This window comes from Oncorhynchus tshawytscha, linkage group LG30, assembly GCF_018296145.1.
Source record: "Oncorhynchus tshawytscha isolate Ot180627B linkage group LG30, Otsh_v2.0, whole genome shotgun sequence".
NCBI classification, from domain to species: Eukaryota; Metazoa; Chordata; class Actinopteri; order Salmoniformes; family Salmonidae; genus Oncorhynchus; species Oncorhynchus tshawytscha.
The window spans coordinates 17,469,812-17,495,813 of NC_056458.1; the positions used below are offsets into that span (position 1 = coordinate 17,469,812).

Below are 26,002 nucleotides of genomic sequence, written 5' to 3' on the forward strand. Positions count from 1 at the left end.
AAGTAACACATCTCTACTCTCCTGGGACAGGACTAATTAAAAAGCAACCATTTCAGTGTTCCACACATGGCAAGACCCAAACCAGGGAGTGGCCCTTGCCTTCCATACCAAGCCTCTATTAACATTATCATTGGAAATGCTCCCCAGTGGAAACGTTGCAGATGAGACACTTAACAGGTAGCAGGAGAAATTAACATTCCCTGTGCAACAAGTTCAATGGTGAAAAAAAACAAGGAACAGCCAACAAGACAATATAAATCACAGTTAATTTAATTGATCATTTCAATTATGTGAAAAAAGATGAACTGAACAGTCTATGATTGACGCGGTTTATAGTATACAATATATTATAGGTCATCATTAGCACATAGCATGTGTAAACAGTGCAATAACAAACAGCCTTCAATGAGCTCAGGAGAGAACCAATCATTCAGAGCAGAGTGGTGAAGAGGTAGGCAGAGAGAGATTCATTATTTGTCCAGGTATATATAGCTACAGAACAAGTCAGTAAAATACAAATATACATACAGTACATTAAAAACAAAAGATTGTCCACGTTTGCTGCACTGCCCACTGATTAAAAGCAAAAACGTGTTACTATACAATGCATTCTTTCCTAGTCCACCCAGATAACATGGGGGTCCACGGGGTCTCCACAGGTGCTGGCGTGCATCTGGATGTGGGACAGAGGGAACTTGAAGGAGCAGAGAGGGCAGGGCACCATGGACTCCTCTAGGCTGGCGGGAGAGACAGGGAAGGGGCGTGGAACAGGGGTCACAATCCCCCCAGGGAGCTTCCTGGTCTCCACCTGCTGGCAGGAGGCGGCGTGGAGCGGCAGGTACTCTGCAGTAAAGAACACTGCAGCATAGAGAAAGAACAGACAACGGGTGTTAATACTACTGTTGATTGTAACAGTGAATCAATATACAGTATGTCATACAGTCCATGAAGAGAGAATAAGAAACCAACATAAACACACCTCCACATATTGGGCATGTGGTCTCAAGGTCACCAGTGTCCTGAGGCTCTGGAGATGGGTGAGGATGAGGGGCTGTGGCAGTGTGTTGTAGAGTAGCTATTGGCCTCTTACAGACTGCAGGTTTTCCGTGCTTACTAGAGGTGGTGCCATTCAGCTGGTTCTGCCTGGGAGGGAGGTAAAGAACAGAGATTCATGCTGAGAGATACTTGTGAGATAGAAGTTGCTCCTATGTGCAGATCCAGGATAAGCTTACCCTCCCAAAATGATCCATGGGGTGGAGTATAGAGGAATACCTGCTTTTGGAGTTTGGTTTTCTCTTCAGCTGTCTTTGAGAAGTATTTTCCTTGGAACTGCGAACTGTGCTTAAACAAGCCATTGAAGCTGAAAAACATCACAACTTATCATTTGTCAAGTTTAGTGTTGCCAAAACAAAATTACCACGCAAAATGCATGGTATTTCTGAGAGCTGAGGTGTTTACCTGTGTGAGGGTGTATATTTCCCATATTTCCAACTGGCTTGCCTTTGTTGTGTGTAGCTGTATGAGCCCCTGGCTTTCCCTGGTTGGGGATATGAGTAGTTGCATCTGGCTTGGCTGTGGGAGGGGAAGAGGTTGCTGTATTCTGAGTGCCAGAGGATGATGTGTGACTGGGAGACAAGGAAGTGGCAGGAAGGGAAAGAGAACGCCTGGCAGCCTGGGACGCTGTGAGGACCATACGAGCTGTCCGGCTCAGAACCACACCCTCCCTGACAGCAGGGGGAGACAAACCAAGGTGTAAGTGATTTTCTGTAAAAGTATTTATTCATTCAATGCTGTCTAATCTGTTTGACAGTGCCTCATACAAAACTTTAAATTCCTCCACTTACCCTTTCGCTCCCCCAAAGAAGGTTCTCTGCACAGCAGGGCTCGACAGCCATTCTCTCACACCTGATGCTGATTTGTCTGGGGTTGTCTGAAAAGAGAGAAGGTCAAAGGAGAGTGAGAATACAAGAACACACTTCTGGCCTCTGATGTTTACCAATAATACATATCTCTTGTATATTCCCAAATTATAAACTGGGTTGTTCGAGCCCTGAATGCTGATTGGCTGACATACTACGGGTATGACAAAACATGTATTTTTACTACTCTAATTACGTTGGTAACCCGTTTATAATAGCAATAAGGCACCTCGGGGGTTTGTGGTATATGGCCAATATACCACGGCTAGGGGCTGTGTCCAGGCACTCAGCGATGCGTCACGCATAAGAACAGCCTTTAGTTGTGGTATATTGGCCATATATCACACCCCCTTGTGCCTTACTGCTTAAGAATACACACACATACATTTTTCATAACAGTCCAAATCGATCACCATAGGGTCGTTCCATTTGATTTCAATCACCTAAAATCAGATTTTCACAAATGTTGGAACTTAAACCCTTACATCTGAAGTGTTTGTGTTGTGCCCGTTATTGGTTGAGACAGTTGAATACAGGGTAAAAGTGAAAAAGATTGAAATCATATGGAACAACCCCATAAGAAGACAAATCTACAACTCTTTTCTGTTTTAAATATAATTCAGTCATTTAGCAGATGCTTGTAACCAGAACAAAACATTTTTTTTTGGGGGGGGGGAATAAGACAGATGTCTTATTTAACATACTATTTGAAGAGGCAGGGTTCAAACCTTTTCCAAGATGGGCAGGGACTCTGCTGACCTATCATCAGGGGGAAGCTGGCTCCACCATTGGGGTGCCAGGACAGAGAAGCGCTTTGACTGGGCTGAGCGGGAGCTGACCACCCATAGGGGGTGGGTGGACCAAGAGACCTGGGCCTGGTTTCCCAAAAGCATCTTAAGGCTAAGTTTATCGTTAGGACCTCCGTAGGAGCAATGTTAAACAAGTGATGTATAAAAAGACGCTTTAAATGAAAATATAAACAGTAAGCTATAGACTCATGTTCAATCATTTTATTTATATTCTGCTACTTGTTGGCTACTGTCTGTAAGTCTCAATATATTTCATGGGTAGTCCAACATGTGGGCAACGATGTGACAAATTGGTGATTTAGTGCATTTTTATAGGGTAAGCATTAGAATAAGCCACCTCGATATTTGCAGCCGTAGGTGATAATATCTTCGTAGTAGCTGTTCCGTCGTCAAGTATTGTGAAATAATTATAATGTTAAGGTAAGATTTGAGTGGAGAAAGCTGACCCGAGAGCAGCACTCCCTTTCTTTTGATCATATCAGTACCAACACACACTAACAACGCACTTAGCGATTGTTCTCTCTGCATGGTGTTTTGGGAAACGCATGTTATATCTTTGACCTTTGTAAGAAAGATGCAACAAGAACTACTGCTATCATGAAACCGGGCCCAGAGGTGTTCTCTGCGATTTACTGTACCGTTCTCTCTGAAGAGTTCACTGCCAAGCCCTCAAGTCTATACACACACCTGACCATGGTTCTCTTTGCAAGTCTGTGTGGAGCCCTCCTCGCTCTCCTCCAGGGGGCTGCGGATGCGCAGGAAGGACAGGCCAAACTGAGAGCGCTTGTTAAAAGGCTGGGTGCAGGTTACTCTCACCCGGTCCCAGCTGTCCTCTGCACCTTCTGACAGGAAATCACCTGAGGGGGGTCAATTGTTTTGTCTAAAGGAGGGTTACTAAAGAAGCATCTTCAGACACTGATTCTCAATCCCTTCATCTATATTGCATGACATATCAGTCCTACTATTGTCATAGGGCTGAGATCCATCCAGTATATCTGGTCTCACCTTTCTTGAACATTCTCACTCCTGTCAGCCCAGTGCCCTGTCGCGATTCTGCTGGACTCATCAGTGTTGCTGTTGGCAACAGGGTGATATAGGGCTGGTCCAGGGGCCAAGAGGACCGGCCGACATCAATCTGAATGAACGCAGATCCACAGTTCCCTACAAATTACACAGCAAGTTGGGAAACAGTCATTAAATTATATGGAACATCAAAACAAAACGATAACAGTGTCCCATTGTGCATTTACTACAATACATAAACTTCATTGTCAATCTTGATGAGCCTTACCCACATCGATGTATCCAAAGTATGAGGCTCGCTCCAGCTGCAGTTCTGCTCTGAGGACTCCACTTCGGTCTTGGGGGTTGCACAGCCACGACCTGCTGTCTCCACCCACAACACATAGGTTCTCCACACAGTTCTTGGGGTCCTGCACCATTTCAATACAATTAGCTAGGAGCTACATGTATAGCTACTCATGCAACCCATGTGACATGGCTACATACGCTGTCCAGTAGTTGAACCAACCTTTCTCATCATGCCAAATGCATTTGGTTAATGCTAGCTGCCTAGATAATTTAACTACCTAACGTTATTGGGCTTCTAACTATAGTTAGCTAGCTACTCATTACTAGCTAGCCATAGTCTACTTGCAGTAAGCTATGTTAGTTGACAGTTAAATACACGAACTTACCTGTGACGTGAATGAAACGACGTGTTTAATTTTCACTGGGGCCATATTAATGTCAAATTAAATAGCTGTCTGTTTATGTAAAATCCAAGAGACCATCAGCTGAACCGTTTGTTCCTCGTACTTTTTCCCCGCCACCAGAAAACAACCAGTGCTGTGAGTGTTGCCAAACGGAAAAGGAACTCGCGTGCAGTGTTTATGGCCCTCCGGTTTTCCAACCCGGAAATGGCATGCGCTAGGAATTGACAGCACTCCCGAAGATGGCGGGGGTGTTTGAGGTGGAGGTTGATGGTGTAGAACACGATCATGGACACCACGATGAACCAAATCAGGTTAGGGTGTTACCGTTGTAGAATCAGAAAAAAAAACATTGCGTGAATTGTAAAGTGCGCACGTTGCTGCCAATATGGAATAGACTTGCCTCTTCCACCGGCGAGTAAGCGTCATACGGTGTTAGTTTATCTAACATCTCAGTTGTCTTCCCATTTTAGCCAAACAGGTAGGCTATCATTGAGTGCATTAGGAAACCAAGTATATATCCAATCATAGTGCAGTCAGCTAAGACAAATGTACAAGGACCATCATCACGGGTATAATTTGTGGAACGTTCCAACAGGAATCTGTTCCATAAACTAAGTAAATAACAAGGTTGCCAACAAACAACACATACAAAGTTGTATAGCGGCAGAATAAGATACCGGGTAGGAGTGGGCTATTTAATTAAGATTTTCACTCACCACGTTTATTCGAAAAAATGTCTGTCCTCACTCTGGTAGCCCATGAATAAGCTACTTGGTGAGTTGATGCTTATTCGTTAGCTAGATTAATTTATCTCCTTTGTATGCGTTGTTTGTTGGCAACCTTATACTTTACGAAGTATTCGGAACAGATTCCTGTTGTAACGTAATACATTATACCCACCATCAGGCCCTTGCCTTGTACTGTACGTGGTAGTTAACGCTAGGTAGCCACAGATAGTTAAATGGATAATTCTGGTTTACCTGCCCCAAATTCGCTGCTTTTACTTGACAACCCTTTTTTGTCATATTACGACAGCAATTGAGACAATGATGTAGCAACGTTAGGGTTGTCACGAAACCAGTATCGCGATAGCATATTTTCCATGACGCGTAAAGGAATACACAAAGCAGACCAAACTCTTTGGTCCTTTAAAAAAACACTTCTGTATGTCAAATATTGTGTGTTATAGTCTGGAAAAGAAACATGTGATTCTGGGTGACACACAAGGCTGCTTGTTTCCAACATTAGGACTGCTTTCCTCAGGAAATGTAGTAGTTTGTTTCATGGCCAAGATACCGCTGAGTATTGGATACTAGTATCGTGACAACCCTATTTTAGCTAGCACTCATTAGATGGCATGTCATACAATGTGGCAGACTGAGTCACAGGTCATATCCTGGCAGCTCGAGCTCTCTAATCAATGCTTTGTACCAAAGGCCAATTTCTTTCACCATTTAGCACTTAATGGACAGAAACTGTGCATGTTCTCTTTGTTGGACAGCAGTGTTCATTTCTTTTAGTGTTCACATCTGTCCACTGTCAACAGCCTACCAATTCACATAATCACTGATCAGATTACAGACAGTTTTGTTGACATGGCCATTTTTTTAATGCATGCAATCATTGTATTTAGTAGATGAATTGTGACAGTTTATTTACAAGGTTCTAAATGAATGTATGTAGAACATTACTAATGGAGTTAGAAGCCTTTGGAACTGTCGTGATTGTCTGGCTTGTTCTCACTTCAGGTCGACCTATCCCATCTGTCACCGGAGGAGAAGTGGAGGTCAGTCTCAAAACACAATTATTCATTCTGCCTGCAAATTAGATTTGTGTCACACATTAAATCACAAAAGTCAAGTGAAGTTAAACATGATAAACTAAGGGCTCTAAAGTATATCAACAATGGTTCCCTCCAATGAAAACTGGTAATGTGTTACGAATATGTCGATTTATAAGAATCTATCCAGATACCCAGGCCTGAGCAGTAGGTTGATTGTTGTGTGTGTGTGTGTCCATACGGTAGGTTGGAGCATGCCAGGATGCATGTGAAACACAAGGGCCATGAGGCCATGCACGCTGAGATGGTGCTTATCCTCATTGTCACCCTGGTCATCGCCCAGCTGGTCCTTGTGCAATGGAAACAGAGGCACCCCAAGTCCTACAATGTAAAATAATCTCACTCTCTCTCACACCCACACACATACACACTGCACAGTCATGCTCACGCAGACACAAACACATGCTCTCTTATGGGCAGAAAGAGGGAATAGACAGCATGCCTGCAGGCAAATCATACAAATCTCACTTCACATACTGTATAGACAAACTGTCCACAGACCAGTTCCTTCCACTGTACACAGTCTGGTTCTCAGTGTTATTCAGTCTCAAATTTACCCAAGTGTGTCTACTTTAAAATGTGTGTTCTTTTTTATTTTTGTAGCTGGTGACTCTGTTCCAGATGTGGGTGGTTCCTCTGTACTTCACCACCAAGCTTCACTGGTGGAGGTTTCTGGTCACGTGGTTCATCTTCTCTGTGGTCACTGCATACGTTACCTACCGGGCCACACGCAAGCACCTGGAGTGCACCACACCCAGGTAAGGCCCCATACACAAGCCCAGGTAGTGTCTACACCCATCCATATTACACCTCATATATGAGGCGGCAGAGCCTAGTGGTTAGGAGTGTTGGGCCAGTAATCAAAAGGTAGCAGATTCAAAACCTTGAGCCGACAAGGTGAAAAATGTGTCCATGTGCCCTTAAGCAAGGCACTTAACCCTAATTGGTCCAGGGTTGCCGTCCAATAATGGCTGATACCTTGCTCTGACCCACTCTTCGAGGGTGTGTCAGGGGGAGTGGGATATGCAAAAAAAAACACATTTGCACTTCTACATGTATGAAATAGGAGAAATGTAAGCACCCACCTAATTATTTTATACCGAATGCCTAGGTGATGCATGATAGAATAGTCATGGTAAGAGGGCCACCAATCCAAGGCCCCAAATCTAACCTGCCATGCAGCCAGTGCTGCTCTAGGCAAAATACTGATCTATGTTTCTTCACATTACCTCTGCCAGTTAGCTGAAATATGTCTGAATGTTCCCTTGTATTTCTGTGGACAGGCTGGTCTACAAATGGTTCCTCCTCCTCTACAAGATCAGCTATGCCACAGGGATAGTGGGCTACACTGTCGTCATGTTTACACTGTTTGGCATCAACTTGATATTTAGGTATGTTCTGGTTATTTCTAGGCACAATTGTGTATTTATGGACAATACCAGTGGTTTACAAGGATCGTGCTTGTGTAGTTAGTAACTTTCTCTCAAAAACCTTCAAATAAGTTTAGATTTTCAGAGGAGGTGCCAGAGCTTCTTTGAGAAGTAGTAACATGTTGATCATGCTAATAGTATTGATGATGCTTTTGGTTGACTTTGTTTCCAGAATCAAGCCAGAGGACGCAATGGATTTTGGCGTGTCCTTACTGTTCTATGGTCTGTACTATGGCGTCCTGGGTAGGGACTTTGCCGAAATGTGTGCAGACTTCATGGCATCGACAGTGGGGGTGAGTATACAAGTTCTCGTTTTTTGTTGTTGTTGTCAAGGCTGTGTATCTGTCCAGCCACGTTATATTGTGTCCCTGACTTCTCTAGTTCTATAGTGCGTCTGGAATGCCCACCAAGCACCTCTCAGACAGTATCTGCGCTGTGTGTGGCCAGCCCATACTGGTTGATGTCAGCGACGAGGGAATCATCGAGAACACATACAGACTATCCTGCAACCATGTGTATTCTTTTTCATCGAAGACAAATGCTCTAGATAAATATGAACATATTTGACCTAATTTGAATAACACACAGGAGCATGATGTGGTAGAACTGATTTATCTGTTGCATAAAAGCCGTAACTGGCAGTCAGTCAGTCGTGGAACAGGTGGTTTACGCACACAAACACAAAAGGGAAATGGACCAAACAAATGTGCGCATGAACTTTCTCTGACATGTGACTGTTGTTCGCATGACTCAATAACACTATACCATGAGCCCGTCTCACTTCCTGTTTCTGTAAATAATGTTGCCCTATGTCATCTCCTGTATTGACTGCCTGTACTAGACTTCCATGAGGTGTAATGTCACATGTTTCATGGCATTTGTGTGAACTATGTTCACATTTGGAGGACATCAGATTTGAATAGCTTACTGGTGATGTTGCTGATATGTTTATTACAGTGTGCCACAGGGAAGTAGAAAGAAACTTTCCAGTATGCCCTTACGCTATGCCTACAGCATTTGACCCAATTTCACCTAATGTTTCATATTTGGCCTCATTTTGTAGTTATTCTAATGTTTTTAGGGTTGAATACATGATTTCCGTATTTTGAAAGTTATCTATCTTAACTTGATTGCTGACAAGAAAAACATTTTGGGACTATGTCAACAATGGGCTACTGAAACAAATACCAAACTATTGTTTTTTGGGTGGAATTTTCCCTTAACTCTCTCTGCCTCAGATTCCATGAATTCTGCATACGAGGATGGTGCATCGTGGGAAAGAAGCAGATATGCCCGTACTGCAAAGAGAAGGTGGACCTGAAAAGGATGTTCAGTAACCCGTATCCTTTACTCTTCTGCTCTCATATGACATGTTTGTGTGTTTTTAAAATTTAGTTTTCACTTTTATTTATATAGGTAAGTCAATTAAGAACAAATTCTTATTTAAAATGATGACCTGTCAGGGAGCGAGCACAGCACATATAACACACAGGTTAAGTAATATCCTACAAACAGTCAAAAATACACAATGCACAGCCAGTAAAACATTCAGTAATAGGCAGCATTTAAGAGGCAGGGGGAAAACACATGCAGTTATCAGTTAAAATCTGTGTGCTTGTCTATTTAATATTCTCATCTCTTGTAGTGTGTCTTGGCGTGTTACTTTTTTGTGTTGTGTGTCTTTAAGATTCAGATGGTCTCTCTCAAAGTGGCCCTTTGTCACTCATTGTTTCACCCACTCTCCCTCTGTTTGTCAGCATGACTGGAATTCGCACAGTCCAAAGCACATAAGATGGCAAATGTTGAAGCCGGGTTATTTTGCTTGGCTGTGATGGGAATAGGTTGTTCCCTGTAAATGCTTCAGAATTGGAGCATTTATACAGTGATGTTGTTCATGGGACTTTTGAGCCACATTGATATGTAAACACAAACTGGAACAGGATATTATGGGAAGGGACCTCGGGTGAAGTCCTCTGAAAACAAGGTTAGCCATTGTCTGATAGTTGTGGCTTTGTCTTCATGGATACCTTTCATAAAGTAGTTCCAGTTCCTATTTTGCTGCTGTAAAAACTCAACAGGCGCAGCTGTCTGCCATTTCTGATTTAGGGGAAAGGGTTTCCATTGCAACCACTTAATACACAAATCCTTTATTGACCAACACAGCATACATACCGCATTTAATTTCACACAATTTCTACTAAATAACACCCTAGAGCAGGGGTTCTAAAACTTTTTCAGCCTGGGACCCAAATGAGAAATTCTGTGTTTTCCTGTGTCCCAAGCTCATGAAAACATGCCCCTTTTTGGGGGCCCAAAGCGAGATTTGTGCCCCCCAGGGATCCCCGTGGTGATCAGGGCCCCTGGGCATGTGCCCGGTTGGTATTCGGCCATGATTAGTACAAGTTTAGTTAGTCTAGCCAGCTAACTTACCAATCTAAAAATTGTGAGTTACTGACATAGCAAGAGAGAAACTGCTGATGCACAACCAAATTTTGAAATTGCACCTTGTGTATTCAACTGTTCTAACTCTTAACAGTAAGTTGAGACCCTGACTGAGTCCCCCCCCCCCAATTTATTTTAATTTTTATATATCAATAATTTTTTACTTTGACATGTCGCGGCCCACCATTTAACATGTCTGAGACTATACTTTAAGAAAGGCTGCCCTAGAGCAGAGTTGTTAATTGATGTTAAGAAATGGTTCATCATATCCAGTGCATTCGGGAAGTATTCAGACCCTTTGACTTTTTTATGAGCCTTTACTCAGTACTTTCTTGAAGCACCTTTTGGCAGCGATTACAGCCTCAAGTCTCCTTGGGTATGACGCTATAAGCTTGGCACACCTGTAATAGAGAAGTTTCTCCCATTCTTCTCTGAAGAAGCTCTGTCAGGTTGGATGGGGAGCGTCGCTGCACAGCTATTTTCAGGTCTCTCCAGTGCTGTTCGATCGGTTTCAAGTCCAGGCTCTGGTTGGGCCATTCAAGGACATTCAGGGACTTGTCCCGAAGCCACTCCTGCATTGTCTTGGCTGTGTGCTTAGGGTCTTTGTCCTGTTGGAAGGTGAAACTTCTCCTCAGTCTAAGAACCTGCTCCAGAGCGCTCAGGACTTCAGCAAGGATCTCTGTACTTTGCTCCGTTCATCTTTCCCTCAATCCTTACTAGTCTCCCAGTCACTGCCACTGAAAAACATCCCCCCAGCATGATGCTGCCTCTACCATGCTTCACCGTAGGGATGGTGCCAGGTTTCCTCTAGATGTGACACTTGGTGTTCAGGCCAAAGAGTTCAATCTTGGTTTCATCAGACCAGAGAATCTTGTTTCTCATGTTCTGAGTCCTTTAGGTGCCTTTTGGCAAACTCCAAGTGGGCTGTCGTCCCTTTTACTCAGCAGTGGCTTCTATCTGGCCACTCAACCATAAATGCCTGATTGGTGGAGTGCTGCAGAGATGGTTGTCCATCTCCACAGAGGAACTCTAGAGCTATGTCAGAGTGACCATCAGGTTGTTAGGTTGTTAGGTTGTTTGACCTCATGGCTTGGTTTTTGCTCTGACATGCACTGTAAACTGTGGGACCTTATATAGACAGGTGTGTGCCTTTCCAAATCATGTGCAATCAATTGAATTTACCACAGGTGGACTCCAATCAAGTTGTAGAAACATGTCAAGGATGATCAGTGGAAACAGGATGCACCTGAGCTCAATTTCGAGTCTCATAGCTAAGGGTCTGAATACTTACGCAAATAAGGTGTTTCATTTTTTAATTTGGAATACATTTGCAAATTTAAAAAAAAAAAATCTGTTTTCACTGTGTCATTATGGGGTATTGTGTGTAGATTGATGAGGAGAAATGTATTTAATCCGTTTTTAGAATAAGGCTGTAATTTAACAAAATGTGGAAAAAGGGAAGAGGTCTGAATACTTTCTGAATGCACTGTATGTATTGGGAAGATGTTATCCATTCCCCAATATCCAGCCTCCAATATCCAGCCTGATTCTAGTGGTGTCCTGAAGGATCTATAATAATCATATTGTCACAGGCTGGATGTGTTTTTATTACAACTCTAAATGAATTGCTTAGTTAAGGTTTGGTTGGGTCAGATTGGTTGGAATCAGGGGTGGGGTAGTCACTTAATTATCTGCCTCCTTGACCTATCATCTGAAGCTGGGAGAGGCCACATGTCATGTATGGACAACTCCTGGACTGGCTCCGCTACCTTGTCGCTTGGCAACCAGTAATCATTGGACTTGTGCAAGGCATCAACTACATCCTGGGGCTGGAGTGACCTGGGAGAGTGGGGAAGGACACACAAGCCATATGGAGATGGTAGATAATGCACTGGCCTGACTAGGAGGCCTCACCATGGACTTATAAGAACATCTATTATAAACTGTGTCTGTACATGTACTATTTGTATATATGTATAGGCACATAGTATCTGTATTTTAGATGTTTTAGAATTTGACTAGTAACCTGGGTTTGGATATCCTTTTATTGTATTTTTGTTTAGTCAATCAAAACGTTTTAAACAAATGCAGTGTACATTTCATTGCTTAGTAAAATGGTCCTCAGCTTTTTGGAAATGTGGCTGACACGGCCCAGATACGTGAGTGGAGCGTTGTAGAATGCCAGTCTTCGTTTTGTGTGTTAAATCTGTACCTTTTGTTAGTGGAGGTCCTGGTTGAATGTGGCTGCTGGGGTGAGGGTTTCTAGTCTCTCAGGAGCACTGGGCTCAAGACAGTGTGTCCTATCCTACTACAGACTTCATCTCTTTTAAGAGGGGAACTACAATATGTCCCCCTCACGCCTCCCTCAGACGGCTGCTCGTGTCTGTGTTCAGCCCAGATGACTCTCAAGGAATAGGTACCGTAAAAGACTATGCAAAAAGGTGAATATAATTTGATCATTTTGGTTGTCTATTTACTTTTTTGTCATGTTTTTGTTCTTTTGATTGTCTGTTATTAAACGTGACACAGTCAAGATCAGGTGTAGACATTACTTAATTCAGACCAGATCCACTAGTATAGACCCTTCATGACCTGGGGGATTTTGTGTATAATTTCCAGAATATTATACTTCCTGTTCCGTTAAGATGCAGTATAGTTCTCGTCATATGAAGAAACATACCAGACTGATGCCAGTCATGCCACCCTGGACTAGGATTGAGTGTGGCCATTGAAATATGACGTTCTTCTTTTAGACTGCTCTTGTGAAGAATACAGGTAAGCAGTGAAAGTATGTGTATTTCACCACAATATTTCACATTTCATATATGATTCATATCCATGTGTTAAATGAGTCGCACTTAAGTCATATGGTAGAGGGTATATTACACTTAAGAAATGTGACCTGCATATATCAAAGTAACATTTGAGGTCAAAATGTCTAACTAATTTAATCTTGATTGTGTCTGACATAAATATGCTAAATAACTTGATAGGGAATTTCCTTGTGTGTTCTTGGTCAGCGTGGGTGAGTTAAGAGGAAGTAACTGTGCATATATAGTAAGTAAATGAGACGGTGTTGTTACAACTAGCTTTGTTGACCAACTCGCACAGTAGTCGGACAGAAGCAAGTATGCAGTTGACGATTCTTCTCCTAGGTAAGAGATCCTCTAACATTCTCACTGATGTATGGGAATGTGGATGTTTCTGCTGCATATGTATTTACATTTCTGTGTGTATGTGCCTGTGTTACGCAATGGCTGAGGGTGTGCTCCATCTCTTCTACAGCCTTCATGGGGTTTTTTGGGGTCCTGCGCTCAGAGGCCACTGCAGGTGTGTGTGTGTCCGTCTATCTTCCTGCATACAACATTTTTTTAATGTTTCAAAGTGTCTCTAACTTCAGTTGATATTGTCCAGGTTCCACAGAGGTGCCATCTCCCAGAATCCTCCAGCCCCATAGGTCCAAAATAAGAGCTGTTCCAGGTAAAGAATTCTGCCATCTCAGTTTATTATTATTTTTTATTTTTCATGAGTGGCTTATCAATCATGGATACTCTTGAGTGTTTGAACTCAAAGATTACCTGGCCTTTACCTCCAGTGTTCCTGGTTGCTGGGTGTGCGGTCAGATAATTCTATTCTGGTGTTGGTTAGGAACCACCGTTTTTAACAAACAGGATGTTTGTCATACACAGGAGAGCAGTTGATTATTGAATGTAAAGCAGACCCAGGCCTTCCTGATGACTTTACCCATGTCTACTGGCTGGTCAACAGAACCTTCCCAGAGGTAGCCTTCACTGATGGCAGAGTATCAGAAACAGAGGAGTAAGTACTGGGGGTTGTCTTCACATACTTTATTGGAAGCTTTTGAAATCCACACTAAACCATGTCCCTTAATGATGCTGTTAATACTGTACTGCTGTTTGTATATTTGAACCACACATGTAGAGTAGGCAAAGTCCACAGTGTGAGTTCTGTTGATGTTATACTGTGGCGGGAGAATTGGCTAAGAGTTGTAAATGTGGTGGTTTCAGATCAGTATCAGAGGACGGCAGGGTGATCCAGAGGAGTCTGGTGTTAAAGAACGTGACTGCAGAGGATTTTAAGTCCACTTTCACCTGTGTAATAAGTAGCCTAGCTGGGCTTGACCGAAGGACTGTCACACTGATGCCCAATCACAAGGCTAGTTTTCCCTCACTACCTCACGTCCTCTCCCTTCGTCCTTCACTCACTCCCAACTCAAAACACCAGGGGAGACCGAGAAAGGAATTTAAGAAGAAACCTAGAAAAAAGGATCAGGGGAAAAAAAAAAAAAACACGCTAGCAAGAAATTAGGTTAGATGGATTGTCTTGTACTTAACCCTTGTGTGGGTTAATGATACAATGTAATTATTTTTTTCAACCTGTTCTTGGCACATTTTCTATGAACAACATGCAAAATAACACTTTCATTGAGTGCACACTGCACCCCCCTACACATTTATATTACATATGTGGTGTTCGATTCACTGGACCCGAGGGTAATAAAAGTGCCTGTCTCCCTGCCTGTCTCCCACTCTTTACCCTTTGTAGTGTGTGAAACGACACAATGTCTTGTGGGAACCTCCACAATGTTATTTCAATACATTGTAGAAAATGCAGTATTTTCCCACACTACCCCAGCCAGGTGCAAGTTGGGGGAGGAACACAACAAATAATTAGCTTTGTATGTATGGCTCCTTACCACAATCAAACATTATGGAAAAAATTATCTCTGCTCAAAGGGCCTTAGAAACATTTTTTGCAGAGAGAAGCTAGTGTGGACTGAGCATCTTCAACTTTGGAAGATGAAGAATTTTCAGAATATCATGTCACTGTCAATTCGGAGTGAGACGGTGAGTTGGAAGAAGAGGATGAGATTGACCCTTAGCCAGCCCGTCAGCAGCCAGGACCAGCCTGTCAGCAACCAGCTCATCAGCAGCCTGCAGGACGAGAAATGTGGTTGTAAAAAAATTGTGAAGTTGAATAGTCTTGCCCAAGGAATGAGCCACCCAGCATGGCTGCCAGTGTGATAAGGATGCAACCAGGCCAACGCGAATGGCGGTTACTCATGTGCAGTGGCGACTCGTCATTCAGGGTAGGTTAGGTAGAGCCCCACCTGTTTCGAGCCACACATTTTAAGCAAAAAAAAGTCATCAGTTTGCACACCATGTACAAAATATATAGAATTGAGTAAATAAAGCCGCATTACAAACAAGGTCTCTTTTTTTAAAGTTTTTTTTTTAGTAGGGCAGCTCCAAAATGCAGGAGTTTCAGACTAGCTCAGTGCTTTCTGTGTTGGTGGGGCAAGCCAGCAGAAAATATGGAGAGCGTTGTGCCGAGATTGGTCTGTGGTCTGTCACTCATGGGGACACTACGTCACTGCCAAGTCTAAGGGTAGAGCTAGAAAATTCAAGCCCCTTGGGTGCTGCCATAGAGTTACGTTAGAAGTGAAGGCTCAAGTTCATTGGCCACAGATAAAATGACGTCAAATCACGTTATATCTTTGATTGGACTGATCATGTCAACATCATACTTTCAAAATCTTAGCTAGCAGTCATCATGAATCAAGTTGACAATCTACTGGCAAATCCTTTCTAATCTGTGTCATATGAAGAGAAATAACGAAGAAACCTATCCGTGCTCATTGGACATAAACATTACAACAAGTTGGAAATCGCAAATTAGACAATGAGTGGTTTGGAAGGAATCAGTGGCTAACTGGAAGCATTACAATGCAATCAATTGCCTGCTATTCAGTGGAGTGGCGGTGTGGGTCTCTTTTCCTTGTTTAAAATGATAAACATTCAACATTGGACAGACTGTCAATTAAGCAATATTTGTACCACGCTCAAAACAACTTAACTCAGAACTGCAAAATCGGACTTTAGTGAGTTCAAGACAGCTGGAAACTTGCGAAAAACAAGATACGGCCGGGAAAATACGTTTTGAACTTTCATCCAACTCAGAATTGTAAATCCGGAACTCGGGCCTTTCTAGAGCACCAACCTAAAGATCATTGACGTCATCATGATTTTTCAGAGTTCCCAGTTGTCTTGAAAGCACCATAAATCCAGAGAATGCCAGACTTTGATGACCGAATTCGCCCACGAAGGACTGCCGCGCCATCTTCCTGTTCAAGGGAGCACAGCACAACAAGGTGAATCCATAAATGTCTTATAATGCTGCTGCATAAATGATGTAATATGCCAGGGAGATATGTATACTGTAGCTAAGTAATACTAAGTGTATGTTGTGTAGTAAGCTGTTAGTAGCCCATGTGCCTCACCCTAATCATTTGGTCCATTTTCACCTCTTAATTTCGCGTACTGTTCTGACTTGGTGGTGCACATGTAGCCTATAACCTGTTTTTGAGAAATGTAATCATTGAATATTGTCAGAGGTTTCATTGTCTGCTTATAAGCCCCCTTTATTTATCCTACGGTTCTGACTTGGTGTACAGGGCGAAAGAACACTAAGAACAGCCCATGTTCTGAATTCTGTCGCTGTACATTTCAAAAGTGCTGAACAAATAGTTCTATTGACTACGTCCGTCCTTGCTCAGTCATTAATATCAATCGAAATTACAGATTGCCTCTTATCAGCTTGTCGTCCTCTTATGCCATAGTTTGTACATCTCAATTGTCAGTAGAAACCACATTTGTTTAAGCAAGTCAGCCATATCAGCTATGTTTTTTTTAAAGGCAGTAAATGAGGCTGAATGAACTGTTTCACTGCCAGCCAGACAAGTCTCCTCTGATAGCCAGGTGTAGCAGTGGTAAGGTGTTGGGACTCTGCTGTTGGGACAGCTTTTTGTAGGCCCAACAGTTTGTGGGCACCGTTTGTCACCGTTATAGTGCAATTAATGTATTATTTAGTGTTGTGGCTTTGCTGGCATGCATGCCACTTTTCTTTTTGCCCCACCAAGATTTACATGCTAAAATCGCCACTGCTCATGTGCAGGACAAAGTCTTCTTTTGAACTGTTCATCCCAGACACCATCCAGAAAATCATTCTGGACTGCACTAATTTGGAGGGAAGGTGTGTTTTTGGAGTGAGATGGACCAAACTCATTTACATGCATATTTTGGGGTTCTTATCCTTGCTGGTGTTTTCAGATCCAATGAGGAATCCCTGTGGGATGCAGAAACTGTCAGGGAACTTTTACCTGCAACAATATCTCTGGAAAACGCCATTATTTCCAGGATTATCCGCTTCAATAACCGAGACACCAGACAAGCTAGCTGCAATCAGGTCAGTGTGGGACAAGTGGGTGGACTGCCTTCCCGTTTTATAACCCCGGGCCCAGCGTTACTGTTGATGAGCAGCTTATGCCATTTAGGGGCCGCTGCCCCTTCAGGCAGTACATACCGTCTAAACGTCTACCGCATGGAATCAAAGTTTGGGCTGCCTGTGATGCTGCTTCATCGTATGCGTGGAACTTGCAAGTGTATACAGGGAGGCCAGATGGAGGAGCCCCTGAGAAGAACCAAGGGATGCGGGTTGTCCTGGACGTGACACAGGAACTCTGTGGCCATATCACATGCAATAACTTTTTTTTACTTCGCACAAGCTGAGACAGGAGCTCAAGAGGAAGCTGATGATGGTAGGAACAGTATGGAAAAAAACAAGCCAGAGGGGATGTGAACGCTGCGTAGGGATGGTAAAATCTGTGACCAGGAACATCAAAAACCAGAAATGGATTACAATGCCACAAAAGGAGTGGTGGACAATTTAGACAAGCTGGTGACTGGCTACCGCTGCAAAAGAAGAACTCTATGCTGGCCACATCTTGGCGTACAACGCGTTGGTCATCTGGATGGTGTTGAACCCATATTGGAACAGAGGGAAGCTCCAAAGGAGACATCTCTTTCTCGAGGAGCTAGGCAAGGCATTGGTAAGACCTCAAATCCAGAGGACGCAACATATCCCAAGGACCCCAGCTGCATTGTGAGGAGGATTCAGGAGGATGCTGGTGCCCCATCCGCCTGACCCACAGAAACAACAACTCCAATACCGGAAGTAAGTGAGTGATGTTGCTTGTGTGTGTGTGTGTCTTACTCTCCTACCATGGCCTGCTGTAACTATATATGTGAGTGAGATGTTAGTAAAATTCCTGAACTAAGTGTTTTCATCCATCTAGATTGCAGCCGGTAGTAACAAGAAAAAGCGCTGCAATGCATGTTGACCCAAGGACAGGAAGACACAGTACACATGCATGAAGTGCAAGAAATACATTTGCAACACACACACAGTAAAACTCCGTCCCTCGTGGTGTGTAGGCCGGCCTTAATGTGTTCAATGGGGCACATTTAGAATTTCCATAAAATACTAAGTCAAATGTATCCTTCCAATTGGTTCAGTTCAAAGCAATAAACATCAAGTGAAAACCTTGTTTCTTTTATATTTGTTCAAGATCAACATGATTTATTCCACCCATGTCTTGATAGATTAATTTACAAAAATCACAATTTAAAATATAAACTAATTGCGCTTTTATTGATGTGTGATCTAGCAGAGGTAAATGGCAAATGTTAACCATGTATGCTGTCTACATGAAGTATTTTTACAAATTGTTATGGCTGTGTTAACCCAATAATGTTGTGGGTCCATCAGACCTGCAAACATTGGATGATAACAAAACCCTTCTGTGGTGTTCATGTTTAAGAAAAATACTTTAAAGTACTACCCTAAAAAACTACTTAAGTATCTGTACATTACTATTTATATTTGACAACATTTACTTCCCTACATTCCTAAAGAAAATATTGTACTTTTTGCTTCAAACATTTCCCCTGAAAACCAAAAGTACTTGTTACATTTTGAATGCTTAGCAGGACAGGAAAATTGTAAAAATTCAAGCACTTATCAAAAGAACACGTGGTCATCCCTACCGCCTCTGGCCTGGCAGTCTCAATAAACACATGCAACTTTCGTAAATAATGTCTGAGTGTGTACCAGGCTATCCATACATTTTTAAAATGGTGCTGTCTGCTTTGCTTAATATAAGGAATTTTAAATTATTTATACTTTTACCTTTAATACTTAAGTATATTTTAGTAATTACATTTACTTTTGATACTTAGGTATATGTAAAACCAAACACTTACTCTATTTTACTGGCTGACTTTCACTTTGACCTTTTTAATAGAAAGTTACTCAAGTATGATAATTGGGTACTTTTTGTACCACGTAGAATTTCTATTGCTCCATCTAGTGATAATAGTCAAATATGGATTCTAATGCGATCTTGAGAACTCACATAATAGGGATAGATAAATACATTAAATTGTTGACTTTTTTTGCCACAGACTCAACCTAGATTAGACTATTTAGTTCAGAGGGAACTTCTCTTCATCTGCTCTTCTGTTAGAAATGGATTCAATTGTGTTTTATATGACAGAGACCACAGCTGTTCTGGAAGTAGACAGCCATTGCAAATAAGGTTGCATCATGTCATTTATGTGCACCTTGTAAGCACATGTAAATGCATCATTAGTGTTTTATATCAGCTCACCATTGTGTAAAGCAGGGAGGCCCCCCTTCTGTAGGCCTGCGAATCAATTCCCAAATGTTTTTGTATTTTTTTTTTAGGAACTCAGTTGGGATCTCAACTTGCTGTGAGTTAGAATAGTAGAATACACAAGGTGCCAGGGTTGGAGTCAATTCCATTTCAATTCAGGAAATACAATAATTCCAACTATCTTCTTATGCTTTTCAATGAGGAAAATGTGGAATTGGGTTTACTTTCTGAATTTAAATGTAATTGACCCAACCCTGCAAGGTGCAATTTTGAAATTTGGTTGTGCATCTGAAATGTCACTTAATTAAATTGGTAAGTAAGTCTAGCCAGCTATCTAAAGTTGTAGTAATCATGGTCAAATTACCATCCAGGGGCCCCCTGATTTTATTAGTAACTCTCACTCAGATATCATATTCAAAAACTGCTAACATTTCTCTCGACCGCATGGCAAAATGTGTAGGATTGCCGAAAACTTGCTTTAAAACTGGAACATTTGCTGTAAGCCCCATGGCAAAATGTGTAGAATTGCAGGAAATTAAATTGTTTCTCTTCCTTGTCGAGGGGTCCACTAAAATGTTTTGCCCGCAAAAGGCTTGGGGCCGGCTCTGACTGCATGTGTGGGTACACAGACCTGTGCGCTACTGCGGCCTGTCGTGAGTTAGGATTTTGTGACCCCCCACCCCCATCAGTTGCACATACCTGGTTTAAAACATCATCACAATGTTATATTAAGTATACAGTCAATACATGTGACTGCCTATGAATATGTAATTTGTCACACATCCCTTTCACTCTTCTGTGTCTCAGTCGTATAATGCTACTGCCACCTTGTGGCTACTTATGACATATTTCCACAATACTACCACAGTTGAGTATTGTTACAAAGCAACCCTGAAGTATTCATACCTTTCTTCCCCAATTCCCTTATAAAAGTTTAACTATACAACCCACATTTCAAACCTAATATATACATCTTTATAAATACTGTAGTCAGAGTATTGTCAGTCATTGGCTCTTCACAGAGTTTGAGCGGCTGCGTCTGGGAGCTTCAGCACCAGCACCAAGCTCGTCCAGGCAGCACTGCAGGTTGGCGTTCCTGTCAGGGTAGTGGTTCTCTTTAATCTTCTTCCTGATAATGGTGGCCGTCTCCTCAGAGGCCGACGAGCATTTGTTCTTATCAGGTAGGAAGCGTTGTAGCAGCTCCTGATTGGCTGTCTGGGCCATGCCCAACAGGAAGCGCAGGAAGACATCCAGGTTTCCATCGGGGCTCTGTAAGCTTCTCTCTATAGCACTGCGGTGCATGTCCAGCAGCCCGGGGTCCTTGAACATGCGTGAGAACTTGCTATTCCGTGGCTGCTGCAGGACGTTCTGCCCCGTACACCTCCAGGTGAGGAACACGTAGAGGGCAGCCAGGTATTCTTGGATGGTGGGGTGGATGAAGGTCTGGATCCTCTCCTGGTACATGACAAACTGCTCGATCAGGAACTCAATGCACAGGCCACTATTGGTGACAGCCTCAGCGACATCCACGCCGCAGTCCTTCCAGGTGGCCTTGCCAATGACCATCTGGTTTTTCTCCAGCATTGTAAAGGCTAGTTTGCCCAGGTTCATCAGGAAGTCCCTCTCCTCTTCCGGGGTGCGGGAGGCTGAGCCCCTGGCACCACGCACATGCAGGTGCACCAGCAGCAGGCGAGTGTACATCAGGGTCAGACCCTTGGGCAGCTCTGCATCCGGCCCCTTCTCCCTAAACGTGTGCTGGAAAACCTCCCGCACCACACAGCAGAACATGGGCAGATGGCACATGATGTGGAGGGTCTTGCAGGAGGTCAGGTGGGCAATCACCTTATCGGCCTGCGCCGGGTCCTGAAACCTCCTCCTGAAGTACTCTTCCTTCTGTTCGTTGGTGAAGCCACGGACCTCCAACACCTGATGCACAGACTCTGGGGGCAGCCGACTGGAGGTGAGGGGGCGAGAGATGATCCAGAGGAGAGACGAGGGGAGCAGGTTGCCCCTAATCAGGTTGGTTACCACCACGTGCATGGCGGCTGGTTCAGTGCTGTCACACCAAGTCTCGGTGCGGTGGAAGTCCAGGGAATGTGCATACTCGTCCAGCCCGTCACAGATGAACATGACCTTGCCTTCGTCACACTCGAAGGTGGGCAACGCCTTGGTCTCGGGGTAGAGAGTGTGGACGATCTCCAGGAGGCTGATCTTCAGTTTCAGCATGAGGTTGAGCTCTTTGAAGGGCAGTGGGAACAGGAAGTAGACATGATTGTGCTTGCGCTCCTCTGCCCAGTCCATGATGAACTTCTGCACGGCCATAGACTTCCCTACCCCGGCGATGCCGTTGGTCACTATATGACTCACATGCTTCTCATAAATCACATCGGGGTCAAAGATCTGGCTACATGTGATCCGCTTCTCTTTCTTGCGATTGGTGGACAGCTTGTCGATCTTTCTGACCTCGTGCTCGATGTTGGGCCCAGCATTGCCTCGGTCTGTTATATAGAGCTCATTAAAGATACTGTCAAAGGCCTTATGCTCTCCCTGCTGGGCAACACCCTCACACATCCAGCTATACTTCCTCAACAGAGTGCCTCTCAGCTCATAACGCACCTCATCTGCACAGAGAGAACACAGACACAAAAAAAGGCACAGTCTAATATATTTCCTGTTCAATGGCCATTTAAATTCAATTTTAGTGTATAACCCATTGGTTCTTGAAGTACTGTATAATGTATAAATAGCTCAACTATTACCCTATCATAACTCAAAGTATACATTTGTTACTTATCATTATTACATGAATCAAATGAAATAAAGCCAACGTGCATACTTTTCTTGCAGAGGTCCGTGAGGTAGGCATCCAGGCGTTTGAGGCCCAAGTCCTTCAGCAGGGCCTTGGTGAGCTGCAGGGCCACCTCTAGGTCATAAAACTCCAGCAGTCCATCCACCAGGTCCACCATGTCCATGCCCTGGGGAGGAGAGCTGAATGACTCTGGGTAGCGCTTCCACAGCGTGATCTTAAATGTCCTCAAATCATCCTTCCCCAGTTTCTCCAGTGTCTTCCTGATGGCCTGGGGTCCACAGAATACAATTAAAACAAGAGAAAAGCAATTCTCATCCACTACACTTAACTTTAGGGACATGTTAACATTTGTTGCTGAACATACAGTACATCATCTAGATTAGAGTGAAGTGTGAGCCCACCTTGAAGGTGAAGTCTACAGTCAGGGCAGGGTGCCTCTTCTCATCTGGGTTTTTGATCAGCTCTGGTCTTGGAGGTTCCACTGCAGGACCCTCTTCTTTAGGTGCAGCGTCTTGAGACCTGGAGAGGCGGTGGAAGATTAAATATTGCTACACATACTAGTGCATGAGCCTATCCACCGATTTGACCATTTGTAAACAAATGGACATACATGCACCAACGTTATACTCAGGAATAAATACTCAGATAAACGTATGCATAATTACACCCTAATAACACACTTCAACCGATTGCATCCTGTCTGTGCCTGATCAAACATGGATGACTTTTCTTACTTCCTGGTTCTGGTCTCACAGTCACTGTCCACAGAGTAGCCACTGGAATAAGACTCTGTTCTTTCCAGCTGGACTCTAAATAGAACATCACATGGAAAATGAATTAATCATCAGCAGTAGTGAACTAGTGCTGCTTCAAGGAACCGTTCACATAATATAACAAATATGTTCACATACTGTAGTCCTTTAACGGTCTGTGTTCCTGTTTCGTGTTAATACTTTGTAAAGAAAAATGTAAAGCAAGTGTATGTATTTTTTTGTGACCGAATGCTTTTCATTTTACTGTAAGTGTATGAGTGTCTATAAATCAACATGTTTTAGTGTACCTAGTAGCAGACAGCTCAGTTTCTTCATCCAGTTCATCAGATGGCCAGAATTGTGTATCACTGTTTACCGAATTGTAGCTGTAGACCGGGGATTGAGCCCTTTCCACATCATGCCTGCCAAACACACCAAATAAACACACACACACACACACACACACACACACACACACACACACACAAACTATGAATGATTGAGGATGGGGAAAGGGACAAGCTTATTTCTGGGCACATGACATGTGCTGTGTATTGTGGTATGGTCAGTGTCTCACCGGTGAGTAGTGTCCATGGGTCTCAGGCCATCTCCCAGGTCCAGGGAGGGTCTCCTCTCAGGCACATAGAAAGCCTCCTCTCCCGCATCAGACATAGAGATTGTACTTCTTCCACGGCCAGACACACCCTCTCCCAATGGAAAACTGACATCTGATATAGTTTCCCCTCCATCATGCTCCATCGTGTCAGAGCCTCGCCCAGCCATCCTGGAGGACCTCTAGTGTACAGGTTCCGGGTCACAGTTCAAAGTCTGACGTCAATGGCTACTTGAATGTTGCCAGACAGAAGACCTGTGTTGCAAGAAAATAAAAAAACACCCATACCAGTCGATCACATTTTTACCATTATCATAAGTAATACTATAACAATTACAGACTTGTTGCAACTTGCGAATAGGTCTCTCTTACCAAGAAAAAAAGCTGAAAATATCGAAGCTTTCTGTTCCCGAGGCGAGCTTGTTTTGAAACCTCTGGCCTACTAAATTCACCTGTTTGCCTCATTTATGGCGATTCACTTTACTAAAGCATAATGTGTACGCGTTCAAAATAAACGTAACATAACCCTAGAGCTAATAAACGGCAAATGTTCCCGGTTAAAATGCTAAATATAGACCACAGACAGGGCCGCAGTAACTTTTGACTACGACAAACAGGAACAGTAAAGTATGATCACAGATATAACAATGAGACAGATATTTCACCGGATGTTTAAATGTGAAGCATCCGGTTGGCGTTTCCACTCACTGCCAAATATGGTAGAGAGGAAGCCCAATGGCCGGCAGTGGGAGAAGATGGAACGAGATACATTTGGCCGATATTCTAATGATTTACTCATCGATTAAACGTTTAATCTCAATTTTTCTGTTCCCAGAACTACAATCTGTTATAGACAGAGTGGACTAAGTTTTGTGAACTTTACCCTTTGCCAAAGTTTCACAAAATTGCGTTGTTTAGAAGAAGTGCAAAGGCGAATTGAGTTATTGCACACGCGCACTTCACAGAATAGGCGTTCCCCAACGGAAATATGCAAATATGGTCTAGAACGGGCCAATAGAATCTTGCTAGTTCTGCCCACTATGGCTAATTTGTTCCCATTTGAAATGACAGGCTGTGGTATATCTTGGTTTAGTCATAAAAATCTTTGGTACTATTCTGCCAGTAGCATAACGCTGACGTCACTTTAAAAGAAAATGTTTTATGATGAAACCTTCAAAATAAAAGCCCACATTGTAATATCATCAGCTGATTAAAAATGTATTGAATGTTATATCAATGGCCACTTGTATTGTGTCAACAAGAAAACATATAAGTAATTTATGAAAACAAATAAAAAATATGGTTTTAAATTATTATTATTTAAAGACCAATAATGAAAAAATACAATGTTGACACTGGTATGTTAAGTACATTGAACTGTAGAGAGAAAACTTTACTACCTGTCTCAGCTAAAGGGGTGGGAAATAATTAGTAGTGTCTACTAACCAAATATGATTCGTTTTTGAGGGGGCTCCACCCCCTACATAGCCCCCGATACAATACATATTGGATTGTAGAGAGAACTTTTCTACCTGTCTCAGCTAAAGTTAGGTGGGAAATACTTAGTATAATTCGTTTTGGAGGGGGACTGTGTCATACATATCCAGGAGCACTTCTCCGCCCCCTCCCTTTAGCTGAGGCTTTGCTCCCGAGTGGCGCAGCGGTCTAAGGCACTGCATCTCAGTGCTGGAGGCGTCACTACAGACCCTTGTTCGATTCCAGGCTGTATCACAACCGGCCGTGATTGGGAGTCCCATAGGGCATCGCACAATTGGCCCAGCATTGTCCGGGTTAGGGTTTGGCCGGGGTAGGCCGTCATTGTAAATAAGAATTTGTTCTTATCTGAGACAGGTAGAAAAGTTCTCTCTACAACCCAATATGTATTTAATATATAGTGTCTTGCGTTGGGTGCTATGGAATGGGTGGAGTAAAAAGCCAGCAGCAGGTCGTGTGACACAGCCTCCCTCAAAAATAAACTATATTTGGTTAGTAGAGACCCTAATGAATATTTTCCACCCCACTTTAGCTGAGACAGCTGTATTTTTCTCTCTACAACCAAATGTGTATCCCATGTACATTGCAGTGAATGAAGTGGGTTGAGTAAGGAGCGCTCTGTATTAAACCCATCACTCAACACA

At 43.1% G+C, this 26,002-nt stretch overlaps 3 protein-coding genes across 16 annotated transcripts; 1 reads left to right on the forward strand and 2 right to left on the reverse strand.

Moving 5' to 3' along the window:
• Nucleotides 1-254: 254 nt before the first annotated feature.
• zgc:110224 (uncharacterized protein LOC550335 homolog) lies at nucleotides 255-5,487 on the reverse strand. Of its 3 annotated transcripts, none has more exons than XM_024394129.2 (9): nucleotides 5,424-5,487; nucleotides 4,020-4,161; nucleotides 3,734-3,889; nucleotides 3,416-3,585; nucleotides 1,845-1,930; nucleotides 1,459-1,724; nucleotides 1,273-1,360; nucleotides 980-1,143; nucleotides 255-858 (listed from the first exon to the last, which is right to left on the reverse strand). In XM_024394129.2, the coding sequence occupies exons 1-9, from the start codon at nucleotides 5,466-5,468 to the stop codon at nucleotides 617-619; spliced, it is 1,359 nt and encodes a 452-aa protein (XP_024249897.1). In that variant the 5' UTR covers nucleotides 5,469-5,487; the 3' UTR covers nucleotides 255-616. The 3 variants fall into 3 exon arrangements, with proteins under 3 accessions (XP_024249897.1, XP_024249898.1, XP_024249896.1); XM_024394130.2 differs by lacking the exon at nucleotides 5,424-5,487 and adding an exon at nucleotides 5,160-5,416 and having other exon boundaries at nucleotides 4,024-4,161; XM_024394128.2 differs by lacking the exon at nucleotides 5,424-5,487 and adding an exon at nucleotides 4,426-4,568.
• On the forward strand, nucleotides 4,641-14,692 carry LOC112228645 (RING finger protein 121). 12 transcript variants are annotated; one of them, XM_024394138.2, is made up of 14 exons: nucleotides 4,641-4,754; nucleotides 6,192-6,229; nucleotides 6,470-6,611; nucleotides 6,887-7,041; nucleotides 7,567-7,674; nucleotides 7,886-8,006; nucleotides 8,095-8,228; nucleotides 8,952-9,053; nucleotides 11,873-12,930; nucleotides 13,245-13,310; nucleotides 13,441-13,485; nucleotides 13,570-13,635; nucleotides 13,845-13,974; nucleotides 14,184-14,692. In XM_024394138.2, the coding sequence occupies exons 1-9, from the start codon at nucleotides 4,683-4,685 to the stop codon at nucleotides 11,991-11,993; spliced, it is 993 nt and encodes a 330-aa protein (XP_024249906.1). In that variant the 5' UTR covers nucleotides 4,641-4,682; the 3' UTR covers nucleotides 11,994-12,930; nucleotides 13,245-13,310; nucleotides 13,441-13,485; nucleotides 13,570-13,635; nucleotides 13,845-13,974; nucleotides 14,184-14,692. The 12 variants fall into 12 exon arrangements, with proteins under 12 accessions (XP_024249906.1, XP_042165686.1, XP_042165688.1 ...); XM_042309752.1 differs by having other exon boundaries at nucleotides 11,873-12,596; nucleotides 12,801-12,930; nucleotides 13,176-13,485; XM_042309754.1 differs by having other exon boundaries at nucleotides 11,873-12,596; nucleotides 12,801-12,930; nucleotides 13,245-13,485.
• A 3,955-nt stretch (nucleotides 14,693-18,647) lies between these two features.
• Nucleotides 18,648-24,523, reverse strand: nlrc3l1 (NLR family, CARD domain containing 3-like 1). The gene is made up of 7 exons (XM_024394127.2): nucleotides 24,237-24,523; nucleotides 23,829-24,119; nucleotides 23,560-23,673; nucleotides 23,234-23,308; nucleotides 22,901-23,018; nucleotides 22,527-22,767; nucleotides 18,648-22,311 (listed from the first exon to the last, which is right to left on the reverse strand). The coding sequence occupies exons 2-7, from the start codon at nucleotides 24,032-24,034 to the stop codon at nucleotides 20,696-20,698; spliced, it is 2,370 nt and encodes a 789-aa protein (XP_024249895.1). The 5' UTR covers nucleotides 24,035-24,119; nucleotides 24,237-24,523; the 3' UTR covers nucleotides 18,648-20,695.
• Between the last annotated feature and the right edge of the window lie 1,479 nt (nucleotides 24,524-26,002).

Excerpts from the sequence above, each read along its gene's own strand:
- LOC112228645 (XM_024394131.2), top strand. The coding sequence starts at position 4,683 with ATGGCGGGGGTGTTTGAGGTGGAGGTTGATGGTGTAGAACACGATCAT. Across the intron at positions 6,230-6,469 it reads TCACCGGAGGAGAAGTGGAG|GTTGGAGCATGCCAGGATGC; the intron begins GTCAGTCTCAAA and ends TCCATACGGTAG. Across the intron at positions 7,042-7,566 it reads CTGGAGTGCACCACACCCAG|GCTGGTCTACAAATGGTTCC; the intron begins GTAAGGCCCCAT and ends TTCTGTGGACAG.
- zgc:110224 (XM_024394129.2), bottom strand. The coding sequence starts at position 5,468 with ATGACAAAAAAGGGTTGTCAAGTAAAAGCAGCGAATTTGGGGCAG. Across the intron at positions 4,162-5,423 it reads AAGCAGCGAATTTGGGGCAG|GACCCCAAGAACTGTGTGGA; the intron begins GTAAACCAGAAT and ends GAAATGGTGCAG. Across the intron at positions 1,361-1,458 it reads AAATATACACCCTCACACAG|CTTCAATGGCTTGTTTAAGC; the intron begins GTAAACACCTCA and ends GATGTTTTTCAG.
- nlrc3l1 (XM_024394127.2), bottom strand. The coding sequence starts at position 24,034 with ATGGCTGGGCGAGGCTCTGACACGATGGAGCATGATGGAGGGGAAACT. Across the intron at positions 23,019-23,233 it reads TGTGAGACCAGAACCAGGAA|GTCTCAAGACGCTGCACCTA; the intron begins GTAAGAAAAGTC and ends CCGCCTCTCCAG. Across the intron at positions 22,312-22,526 it reads CACGGACCTCTGCAAGAAAA|ATGAGGTGCGTTATGAGCTG; the intron begins GTATGCACGTTG and ends CTCTCTGTGCAG.